This window comes from Arvicola amphibius, chromosome 4, assembly GCF_903992535.2.
Source record: "Arvicola amphibius chromosome 4, mArvAmp1.2, whole genome shotgun sequence".
NCBI classification, from domain to species: domain Eukaryota; kingdom Metazoa; phylum Chordata; class Mammalia; order Rodentia; family Cricetidae; genus Arvicola; species Arvicola amphibius.
The window spans coordinates 110,530,645-110,543,767 of record NC_052050.1 but is presented as its reverse complement, the minus strand read 5'-3'; the positions used below and the strand labels follow the sequence as shown (position 1 = coordinate 110,543,767).

Genomic DNA, 13,123 nt, shown 5'->3' with positions numbered 1-13,123 from the left:
TTCCTTCAGCTCTGTCATCCCTTTCTTCATTTCAATCATCTACATGCTAAATATGTTAGAATTCTCCTTTAGTTCTTTGCTGCTTTGTTCTTTATTCTCCACTTGTTCCTTTTTATTGCATATATTTTTCATGTTTTCAAATTAAAACATAATTACATCATTTCCCCATTTCCTTTCCTTCTCCTTACCCCTTCCAAGTGTTTCCCCTCACATCCTTTCAAAGCATGGAGTCTCTGTTTTGCTATTGTTACATATTTGTGTAAGTGCATAATTGTGTAAACCCAGGAGAGATCACATTCAATATCAAAGGGAAGCAATGCTTGATTGATTTTTGTAATTCTTATTTTATTATTTTGTATATATGTCTGTGTGAGAGAGAGTTCCCTGGCATGTGGGGGTTGACAAAAAAGGAAACTCTGGAGAGTCAATTTTCTGCTTTACTGTGGATACCCATGGTTGAACTCAGACGTCAGGCTTATTCATTAAGCCACTGAGCCTACCCAGCAACTAAATAAATAGTTCTTGATAACACATTGGGTAAACAAAATAATCAAAACTCATAAAACTTAAATTGAAAAATCTCTTCAAATTCTTCGTCAAGGGCCATGTCCAATTCTCAAATTTAAGGACAAGGGACACACTCCACTGCACATAGGTAGTGAAAATGTAACATTTACATAAGCCAGAATTCTACTTTATTGAAAAGTACTCAAAATAATCAGATTTAAGGAGGGAAATAATTGATAAAGTGTGGTGTAAGGAGCTACAAGCAGGTGCGTTTTTCTGAGAGAATCAGAGCTCTGCTTTTATGTGTAAGTTACATTAGACTGGAACCAAGTGAGGGGAGGCAAGGCTGTCAGGCTGGTTTGGACAGGTGTATTACAAACACAGTGTTTAATACAAACAGCACCTCTGTCACATGGTGCCATTTGAATGGACTGCAGCCTAAACGGTGCCCCTGGAGTTGAGCAGTGCCACGCATAAGGGCAGATGACTTTAGAGTTATGAAGGTGTAGATGGAGCGGTGGGACTGTGTCCCGCTACCTGGCTAGCTTTACACCGAAAATAATTACACTGAAACTGTATTCATTTAAACACTGCTTGGCCCATTAGTTTCAGCCTCTTATTGGCTAATTCTCACATCTCAACTAACCCATATTTAGTAATCTGTGTAGCACCACGAGGTAGTGGCTTACCAGGAGAGATTTTAACCTGCATCCCACTCAGAGAGGAGAGGCATGACGACTGCCTATGGCGACTGCCTGAAGCTTCTGCCTGACTCTGTCTTCTCCCACAATTCTGATCTGTCTACTCCGCCTACCTATGTTCTGTCCTATCAGGCCAAGCAGTTTTCTTTATTAATTAACCAATGAAACAACAGATATACAGATGACCCTCCTCCATCATGAAGGCTTTAGTTTAGTTTAGTTCATTAGTGGTCATCTTCCTTCTTTGAAGGGTCTCCTAAGGCCTACCTTCCCCTGCATTAGATGTCCTTTGTAAAAGTTCTACACCGTATTCAGCATTCTCTTGGGGCATCCTTTCTTCATACTGTCATGAGAGTGGCTATCCTTGCTTATTGCCCCTCTTTATTCTTAGCCTGGACATCTGCTATTTCTGTATCATGGTTCCTAGAATAGTCTCCGGTTTAGAAAAAGTACTCAGTAAATGTTTTGTGAATTAAAAGTAAATTATTCTCCATAAGATACACCCAATTGCCTTGTCTTTTTTCTTAATTTTAATTTGTTGTAAATTTAATCCACTGAGAATGCACTATTCTCCTATTTATTAAATTAAATATCTGCTTGAAGAGGCATATTAAAAATTAAGCTTAGTTAAATCCCAGTTTCCTGTGATCGTTATATAAGTTGCTCCTTGCTGCATCTCATATTAACTTGGTTCAATGGCTAAATTGTAATTAACACGAATACTTAATGATCACTTTCCCATCATGATACATCAGTAATGATGCTTACAATTTAAAGTGCTTGGAGGTTAATTATAAATGTTGAGACATTGCCTCCCCTTCTGACTGGCAGTACATTCTTATCCATAAGTGCTCCATAACTGCACAGAAGGAAGGAGAGCCAGCAGAGGCTCACCAATCAATCTCTCGTGCCTGCCAGTGTGCTCTGTTCACCTCTGGTATTTCCAGAATTTCAACTTTAACATCAAATGGTGAAGAAAATTGTTTGAACTGTGAAGCTGCATCTCATGTGAATGTCTAAGTGCAGCCAGTGTTCTCAGTCATCGTAGGCTTCTCTCTCACCGTGTGCCATCTTCCTTAATATAATAAAACCTTTCCAAAGCTGCAGCATGCAGGTCCTCTGTCACTCCACAGAATCACTATTCATTTCATGTATCCCTGAGACACTATCAAAGTTAACTTATAAGCCTTTGGTCAGCTGTCATGTGTCACATTGCCTCCTCTGCTTGCTCATGTCCATGCAGGACCAGAGAAAAGTAAATGGTTGTTAAAACATTTAATTTTCATGTGTTAATGAACATGCATATAAAATATGTACTTCTGTTTCCTGAATTATTTATTCTAATAATTCTAAAACTAGATGATCACCAATACCTAAAGCAGAAAATGAGAATATAGTTTATCTTTTACTGTATTATGTGTTTTGACAAGTATAGCCAACATGTAAATAGCCTTTGTCATGCCTGTTGATAGTCGGTCAGAAAATATAATTTCTATAAACCAATTTCAGATAAGACTTATAAATTCAGCAGAAATGGGTGACTACTTTAAAAAAGGAAGCTTATAAGTCTCCCAAATCAGAGACTGGAAGGATCTGACTAAAATTCTCTAAAATAGATTTTGGGCAAAATCCAACTCAAATAAAAGATGGATGTAGTCTTCTTGTGAACTATTATTTGTCTTCTTTTTTCTCTATCTTCAGTAGACTAGAGGTTCAATGAATAGTTGACAATAAGTGTGGACTGAATAAAAGGATATAGCCACAACTACAATTGAAAACACAACTTTATTTCATCTCAGAATCTTAGGAGGAAATAAAAAAAAATCAGATGTCTTTACAAACACACTCCTGAATAGAGACAAGTGGTATCATAACTTTGTGGGTCACTTTATTATACTTTTTATTAGGTATGAATTCCACACTTTCTCATAAGTACTAAAGTTATATTAAATCATGTCTTAGTTCTAATTTAAAAATAAAAAGCATAAAAATATTTAAAAGTTAGGAAATTGATGTTTTTAAAGAGCAACTAGAGAATAACAGTGGAATGTTTGTTTTTGTTGGTTAAATAGTTCGTAGATATTATTTCACTCTATTTTTTAATAAAGATACTCATTTCATTACATTTAACACACTTCAAGACCTGCAATAAAACTGATGAGTAACTAGAGCAGAGTTTACTGAAAATGTGGAAATGCTTACTTTCTTCAGAGTGCAAATTAGTTGGATGTGCATATGTCTTATTAAATAGATCAGGGTTTCTTTAAATATCTCAGGCAATGTGTTGAAAGAGGAAGAATCAATAATCTGTTGCTTGACAAACCATCTTCTCCTTTCCTTCAGCTTTCCCTTCTTGTAACACAAATGACTCACTCATATTAGACCAAAAGATCTGTTAAGAAATCTATTTCCGGCTTTGTGGGAACCTAGTCTGTTTGGATCCTCACCTTCCTAGACCTGGATGGAGGGGGGAGGACCTTGGACTTCCTACAGGGCAGGGAACCCTGACTGCTCTTTGGACTGGAAAGGGAGGGAAAGGGAAAATGGGGGAGGGGGAGGGAAATGGGAGGAGGGGAGGAGGTGAAAATTTGTAGTAGTAGTAGTAGTAGTAGTAGTAGTAGTAGTAATAATAATAATAATCTAGTTATGCAAAAATAGAAATCTATTTCCAGGCTTGAGAGATGACTCAGTAATTAGGAGCACTGACTGCTCTTCCAGAAGACCCTGGTCCAGTTCCCAGCACACACATGGTAGCTCACAATGTCTGTAATCCCTATTCCGAAGTATCCAACACCCCCATAGAAACATACATGCAGGCAAAACACCAATGTACATATAATATCAATAAATAAACCATTTTTAGAAAAAACATGTATTTCATTGTTACCTTCAATTCAATTTTATGAAAGTTTTTTTATCACTTTCTTGTTTGCATTGTTTGTATCCATTTGACTTGAGCATTTTGTCACAAGAGTAATATCTCATCCATCCACAAGTAACCTTTCTTTGCGCTACTTTCTTAGAGCTCTGAACTGTGCTGTTTTGAATCCTGAAATGTTATAAACCAACAGATTGCTAATTGCTTTGGATGCTGTGAAAAATAATTACTCTACATTATTTTTGATATTTAATTGACAGTGTAATGCGTTTAACTAAAGACCTGCAATAAACTATTTCTAATTACTGAGGGTGGTGGAGTGGAAAAGTAGGCTGTAAAACTTTACAAGGGAAACAATGTTTCTCCATTATCTTCAAAGTCCTTGTTGATATGACATTCAAAGACACAAAATTCCATTAAATGGAAAGCTCTGGGAAGCTTGGAGGAGCTTTGGGGCATTTCTATTCATAATGAAATAAAGCTTTGTTTTGAATTGCTGTTTTTAATAGGTTGAGCTTTGATGGATATCAGCTCTAAGTTTACCATATTTTTACTAAGTTTGCCTTCTGTTATCAAACCTTTAAAAGAAAGATAACGGGGACACTACGATGATTAGTCTATCACTGGTCTTTAGTTTTAAGTATTTTGCTTCTTTAAGATGTTCAACTAAAACCTGTGCAAATTTTATTTGTCATTGGCATACACCATACAGATCACAATGGTGTTTTAGTTAATGGTGAAATGTATATACAAAGGTGATTCTATAAGATGACAAAGGAGACAAAATGATCCATGTTGCCCAGTGAGAACATAAATGTCATAATAACATATGCTGCACATTACATTCACACACACACGGTAATGCTACCAGCAACAAATCCACTATGCTGCCACTCATATAAACAAACAACACATGTAATTATGCAAGGTTTGTAACACAGAATAAGTGACTGCTAGTGGCTATTATATTTACAAGTCTATATGTATCTTTATCTTAGATATATATAAATACGTTATATATATATATGTAATTTGCTAGAAACAGTACATATGGAGAGAGAGTTAATAAATGTTGACATTTCCTAAGAAATAGTATGCCATGTTATAATCTGATATGTCTCTTGTTCATGTGTGTTTTGATTCTGTCAAGAGCTCATATCCAGTAACTATCAACTGCATTACAATAATAAAGTTGTCTCCTGACTCATTTCTCAGAAAGTACCCCTGTTGTTAAATCTCATATAGCTGGATGTAATTTTCTTCAGGATCTAGTCCTGTTTTCAGCTTCCAGGTTAAGAACATTTTCAACCAACACCAGATACGAACTCCTAGGACCTGGTGTAGGAAACTTTTGTTTAGAAGTGGATGTGCACCTTTAAAAGATGCACAGTTACATTGCTTTAGCTCTGGGGTAATATTACTAATAATTAGTAACCCTTATTCCCTTCATGGTTTCTAGTAAAAATAATACGTCACCATCTGCATTTTAGTAAATTTTGGGATTATAACATTTCAGTTGTGTGTATTTTCCAGAGCATCACTATGAGAAGCGATGTGTTTCAGGGAATGTAAATTATTTTCAGAATTTCAGGAAGTGAGAAGGGAAAGGCGGAAGGAGAAAATGCTGGGCTGGTGTGAAGCGATAGCCCGGAACCCTCACAGAATCCCCAACTCCACGCGGACACCAGAGACCGCAGGGGATGCGGCAGATGTCTCTCAAACCTCCGCGCTGGTGAGTGGAAAGTTATTTTACCTCAAAGTAGCTCGTACATAGATAGGATGCTAAGATGTGGCTGAGATGTGGGCCTGTACCTGAGCATTCTTGTTTGCAACAGCGTTTGCTTTTCCAGTATGTTCTTCTAAGAGATTCACTCTAATTGATAAAAACGTCACCATATAGCTATAAATAAAAAATCTAGTATGTTAAATTCAATAAAATTAAGCAGCTATCTATTTTTTGTATGTATGGTCTTGTGGAATCACTGTAGTTATTGGAGTGACCCAAGAGAAATAGTTGCTGGGTTTAACACTGCGAGATGGAGTCACTGGAGGAAAAACATGTGCAGTAAATATGTTAAGCAAATGTGAGCAAAGAATCAAACCAGAGTTGTTGTTTGCATATATTTAAATATCTGACTAAGAATAATCATTTTCTGTAAAAACAATTTAAAGACTGAATCAGTAAGCCTGCCTTTTGGCTCTGTTTTTCACTGTAAGTCTAAATATTTGCTCTTAGCTAACTGACATTTCCTAGTAATTTGAAAAGATAATCCATTAACAAAAGGAGTTAAAAATATCCTCTTTTTTGGACTTTGGCTATAGCACTCTACATTTAATTTAAAGAAGGAAAATTCAATTTGATATCTTTTAAATCATGAGTTGCATAGACCTTATTGATGTCTTATAATTTTGTAAAACTGGAAGTATCTTTATTGACCTACCTGTTAGTTGATGAACATAGAATTAGATACAACTAAAAATTTTTAGATGTCTTCTTTTTGTTTTGGAATCATTTGAGTTTTCACATTATTTTACCAGTGTTGTCTGTTTAAGGTGCTGTAACAGAATGTCTAGGACTTGTGACGTATCAGAGCAGAAACTCCAAGTTCTCAGAGGTCTGACGACAAAAATACAGTCATATTCGTATATGTCTGCGACGGACAGTTAGAACTCTGGGAAGTGGGTCTTGGGAATTATAGCAGCATCTCCCATCTCACTCTCATATTTTATCCTTTTTCTTTCTTAATTATTTTTATTCTTGTAGAATTTCACATGATGTATTTGAGACAAATTTACATGACAATGCATACACTATTTCTATACAAAGCTGGATTTAGTCATGTGTCGAATGGATAAAAGTCTAAATAATAAAATATATCTTCTGTGTTTTGTTAAAGTGGCTTTGAGTATTTAACCTCTCTTTCGCAGACTAATAAGTCAAATCCATAGAGAATCTTGAGCAAACCCTTCACATAGCTTTTTCTTTGCGTAAGCAGTAGTCTAACATTGGCTTCATTTCCTAGATAGGCATGGTGGCTCAGACTTATTAATGGACTTCCGCAGCTGGTAAAGGATTGCAGAAGCCCAGCTCTCCCAGGCAAAGCTTTTTCTACTGAACTACCATTTCACTTTTGAGATGTCATTTTCTTCCCAGTCAATTAATTTTAGTAAGAAGAAAAAGATGCCCAACTACCAATATAATCAAACCCAGGAATTAAATATATACTATATCAGGCAATAGCCTCTAAATGTCATAACATTATAATCAAATCCATTTCAGACATATAAAAATTAAACCATTTTCTTTCTGTCAGAGCATGACATATCTTGGGTTGCTGATCACACCTGTCTTTGGATGCTGCTTTATGATGCACGCAGTCTCCTTAGACATCAGAAGAGAGAGGAAGTTAAAGTATTGTGTATGTCAGCCACTAGAGAGTAGCTTTGAAGGAATGGACATTTTTCCATTGGCCAAACCTTAATGTCAAGCCTCAATTAAACTGTGACAAAAGGTGGTAAATATGTGTCTGTGTGTGACTAGCTAAAGGAAATGGAGTTAGTGAGCACTCAGTCCATCTCTGCAGAAGCCCTCTCTGGTTAAGAAGTATCCACGGTGTGTTCCACTCTGTCACAGAAGGGGACGGCTACCCTCTAGGCTAATAGCTCAGAACTCTTCCCATCTTAGTATTCACATCAAGTTCAGGACCTTTGATTAGTCATTGCTGAATGAGGACAATGTGGACCATGACCAAGTTATTCACATTTTCCAGCTCACTCCAATTTATGTCCAAATTATGTAAGACTAGAATGCACTTCCCATTTCAAATAGATCATGGGGTCAAGAGTCATTTCAAATAGTTTAATGCTCATATTTCTGGAATCAGGCCATTTTTTCCTATTACTGTTCCCTGAATTCTTATTAGAGTTTTGATCTGTTTGCTTCCCAATAGTCTCAATGCCTAGAAATGTTCCTTCTTAAATGCGCTTCCTCCTCTTCTTCCACTTTTCTTTTTATTGGAAAGTAGATGAAAGGATTAACCCTTAACACAATCGTTGTCCACAAATGCTTTATTTTGCTAGGAAGTTTTACTGGGTGCTAGGCTGTCAATCATTCCCTATTGCTTTGACTTGCTGTATTTGAGATCTTTCCTATGCCTTTATTGTTTGCATTACTCAGTGCTGTGCTGTTGAATTTAATGTGATGGCCTACAACATGAGATTTGGAAGACGACTCTTACTTTCTTTATTAAACTCTAGAGTTTTCTGAATTCTTTCCATTCCTATGCACATCTACACCATACTGCCCAGTTAATTTCTGAGCTGATAGGGCTTTTGTAACAACTTTTGTAGAGTCAGTAATAATTACCATATAGCATAAGGTTTACTTTCCAATCAATACATATTAGGCATCAGAGATACATTCCTAGCTGTGTTGGATAGTTCTTGTCAACTCAACACAAGTTGATGTCATCTGAGAGAAGAGGGATCCTTAATGAAGCAAGTGCCTCTAGAAGATATGGCTGCAGGCAAGCCTAGAGGGCATTTTCTTAGTGACTGATAGAAGAGGTCCCAGACCAGTGCAGATGATGCCAGCCCTGGGATGGTGGTACCTTGCTGTATAAGAAAACAGGTGGATGCAGACCAAAAGCTGCAGGATCTCCACAACACAGGGCAACAACAGGACACTCAAGTAAAGTCCCAGTGAGGACCCAGCATTGAGAGTGTTTAGAAACTATAGGCCTCAAACCAGACCAATGACCAATGCTGGGAACACTCACAAGTAATGATTGTAGACAAGAATCTACAGTGTGACTGATCATGTCACACTGCAACTTCCAGGATGAGACTTTGAATTTTTTCCTCTTTTTAATTTTTTTCCATTTTTTTTTCTCATAAATTTCCTATTATTTGGGTGGCAGGGGCAGGGGCAGAATATAGTCGTGAAGGCACAGGAAATGAATGAGATCAAAATACATGATATAGGAGACAAAGAGAATAAATTAAAAATCAAAAGAAAAAAGACAGGCTGAATAATCCAGGAGGAGGAGCAAGGCAGTAAACAGCATTCCTCCATTGCCTCTGCATCAATTCCAGCTTCAGAATCCTGCCCTGTTTGAGTTCCTGTCCTGATTTCCTTTGTTGATGACCAGTAACATGAAAGTGTAAGTCAAACAAACCCTTTTTTATTTAACTTGCTGTCTGGTCATCACAGCAACAGAACAATGAATAAAATACAAGCTCAAATAGAAATCTTGTGAAAACACCGTACAATTGACTAAGAGTCTTTACCTTTGAGATCATTGTCTCTATCATCTATTGCCCAGTCATTAAGGAAATCATTTAACCCTTGGTGTGTGTTATATATCATAATTTGGTTACCAATACAGTTATTTAGGTAGTATGAAGCTGCATATTAAGTCTAGTTAGAAAAAAAAAAACCCCAACAGCAATTATACCTAAACAAATAATATAAACAATTATTGAGTCTGAAGTTACAATACTGAAAATTTCAGGCATATATAGACTTGGCAACTACAAGAAGTAGAATCCACTTAAATAGAAGATGAAAAAAGAAAGAGACTAAGTGGGACCAACAAGTCCAGAGGACACAACCTCAGATCTGCCTTTCCAAACCCCTGTAGCATGGGAGATAGGGCTCCTTCAAGTTCAGAGAATGGTCTTAAGGATCTGGTACCAAGGTATTGAAAAAAGATGCACTTCTCTGTCCTTATCTATTATCTATCAATAATGACAGTTCAGGCAATGTGTGAAAACTTAGCAACTGGACCCCATTTCACTTGCTGATTTCAGCAGTCATCCGTGACACCAAAAGACATAGGATAGACACAGATGAGTAGTTTCTCCCCTTGATATCTAGACCCCATTAACACCAGCAAGAGAGAACCTTCCAGTAATACTAGTGACAAAGAAAACAGCAATTTGAAGTCTTCCTGTCCTAGAATCTTGAGGTGAATTGTAGAATAGATTTAGAACTGAGAGATATTAGTTTAGGAATCCACATGGAGAGCTAAGGATAGGAGTATTATTAAACTTTGGCATTCCAAAGCCTTATTTTTAAAAATGATTGCTTTTACTCATGACTCAGTCTGTTGTAGATCATTTGACTCACTACCAACAGCAACAACAACAAACACACCAGTCTTTCATATTCCTTCCATGCTATGCTGTCACTCTTTTGAAAGTAGAGCTTTGCATTTCTCAGAGAAGGGACACAGTATGTGTGGTTGGTGGTGAAGATGCATGAGTAGGTATAAAGATGATACAGATTGAGTCTACCCTGACTCCTTTGGTTCGAAATCATTGGCATACACAAATACATTTGAGGAACTATTTGCAGACATAGCATTCAACTAGGGAAGGCCAAGTATATCAGTGTATATCATAGATACATTTCTTCCTTTGGTGGTGGACTTTTGATCTTTCTATTTTGTGTAACTAAAGTTTTACTATTAGTTTTCTGCTATCAAACAGAGTATTTTGAGCTTTTTGGTAAAAATTATCCATTATGTAGAATGATGGTGGTAATGGTTGCTTGTTATACTGCAGGAAATTTTATAAATATTTTATACATATATTTGTACTTAATATTCACAAAATGTTGATGAAGTAGGAATAATCAATATTGTTATTTTATGGATAGAGAAACTGAAAGACATAGAAATTTATGAACTGAGAAACTGAAACACATAGAAATTTATGAACCTATCCAAGTTGATCTTTGTAATAACAAGCAGAGTTGAATTCCCAACTATGCTTGTATTCTAAATATAGAAAGCCATTCCATTACGTTTCTTTGAACTTGTCGGAAGGACATAGTCATTGTTTAAATTATAAATATTTGGCTTCAGAAGAAGACTACAGTGTCTCCTTGAGAGACTATTGGCAGTTAGAGCTTGTTGGGAGAGGGCTGTCATTTCCCTCAGTTGTGTAGCAAATGGCAAATAACCCTTCTTTCAAAAATAATGCTGAAGCATAATATTCCAATTATACTCAAAGACCATACCCAAAGAGAAAGAAGACATGAAAATGAAAGGAAAACATGTTGAAAAGAAGGAAGGAAGGAGGGAGGGAGGGAAATAAGGATTGAAAAATCCTAAAATTCAATATATAATTTTATGGAACTGTCAAATATTAAAAAGAAGACTGCAAATGAGAAAATAAGTAATTATAGTGTGGCATAAAAATAAGCAGGGTATTTCTTTTATTGCTATGTGTATCTATTAGAGGAGTCCATGCTCTGCTTTGACAGACATATGAATATGGAGATTTTTGTAGCCACTTTCACCACTAAATTTTTAGCAATTGATGTGACTTAAAAGGACAGGTTGTTCTCTTTTGATCTACAAAACATTCGCATAACCTGCTTTTCAAATTCAGAGTATTAATTAAGCTTAAAATTTTTCAAAATGAATAAGAACCTTGTGGGACTTGGGAGATTGTGCTTGTAAAAAATACTCTCTCAAATTCACCATAATGCAAAGGAAGAGGATCATTTTGTACCCCAAACAGCAAGGAAATGCTTTTAAATTTATTGTGACACAGTTTCACTTGCTAAAGTCAAAGATGCCTTATACCAACTGCACCCTTAAGCAATTTAGTGAATCGAGTCAGAATTCTAATATCAAATTTAAAAATGAGAGTGAAGATCAAAAGAATCAGGAATATGAAGGCGACTACTTTTATGAGGACTGAAGTTGGAAAAATCTACAGAAGTCAATGCAGGAAGATTAAAAACTGTCACTTCAGATGGACAGCAATGGCTCCAGAGAAAATGACTGACCCTACTGTAATCAATGATTATTCTTTGAGGTTATAAGTAGACTGCCATTAGAAGAAGAAGAAAGTGTCAGTCCATGATAGAGGTGCCTGGCTGCTTCTAAACTTGTTTTCATCATTTCAGATCACATTTTCTAGTCTACTGTAGAGAGATGGCTCCTGGCTTACAGGGGTGCTGTTGCTCTATAAACCAGTCATAAATTTAAAAACTTTAGTAGGTGACCACCATAGTTTAGCAGTATGGCGTACTGTTGGGTAGCCTCTGCCTAGCTGACTGGATGCTGAGCTTCCCTACTACTGTTGACCAACAATAGGAATTGCTGTCTTGTATGAAATGAACTTGGAAAATACTGAAATGTAAAGTTATTGGGATGGTTTCTGTTAGTACTTATTATTGCCACACCATCATAGACTTGAATAATTTTCAATCAATCCAATCCGTCCATCAAAAGAAGTTCAGGGTGAGATACACACTGTTCTAGAAAAGAATAAACAGGAAAGACTACAAGGGTGCTCTCAAGAAGAGCCAGGAGTAGTGACATCTATGCGTCATGGCAGTCCTCAGGTGTCTGAGGTAGGAGGATTGAAAGTTTAGAGCACATATTGAAATTCAGTCTCAAAAACAAGAGAAATATTCAATCATGACTTTAAAGGCAATTCAATTAAAACAATATTATGTATTGTTTCTTAAGTTTATAATTTTCAAAGTGGTTTTCATACTTCTACAGGCAAATTTGACTATCTAAACAAGTAATGAAATAGAGATATCGTTACATATTTAGATAAGACCAGACTTTATGATGTGTAGAGTTTTGAGAAATATACCTATGTCCATTACAAGAAGTTTGGTATCTATGTTTGCAAATAAAAAAGAAAAAAATACCTAATAAAAATCCACAAACTAGCCTCAGTATTCAGTGTGAAAGGAATATTGATAAATGTTGGGTTTGTCTACGTTTATAATGCGAGAATGGGCTAGAGAGATACTCGGTGGTTCAGAGTCCCTTCTTTTCCAGAGAATCGGAGTTCTATTCCTAGCACCACATCAGGACAACTGCCTATAATTTAATCTCCGTGGAATATAATACTCCCTTCTGGACTCTGTGGCTGTTGCAGTTGTACATAGTAACACGTGTGCATGCATGCACCTGCATTCACACACAGACACAATTAAAATAAAATAGTTATTTAAAATACAAATTTTTCTATTTTCTTCAAATAAAGCTTAGCATACTGATAA

At 36.2% G+C, this 13,123-nt stretch overlaps 1 protein-coding gene across 1 annotated transcript in view; it reads left to right on the top strand.

The window, feature by feature from the left end:
• Marchf1 (membrane associated ring-CH-type finger 1) overlaps nucleotides 1-13,123 on the top strand; it is a 474,645-nt gene that overhangs the window by 136,713 nt on the left and 324,809 nt on the right. The window contains 1 exon segment of the mRNA XM_042054962.1: nucleotides 5,670-5,818. Within this exon segment, the coding sequence (XP_041910896.1) occupies nucleotides 5,708-5,818 (111 nt within the window). The 5' untranslated portion in view covers nucleotides 5,670-5,707.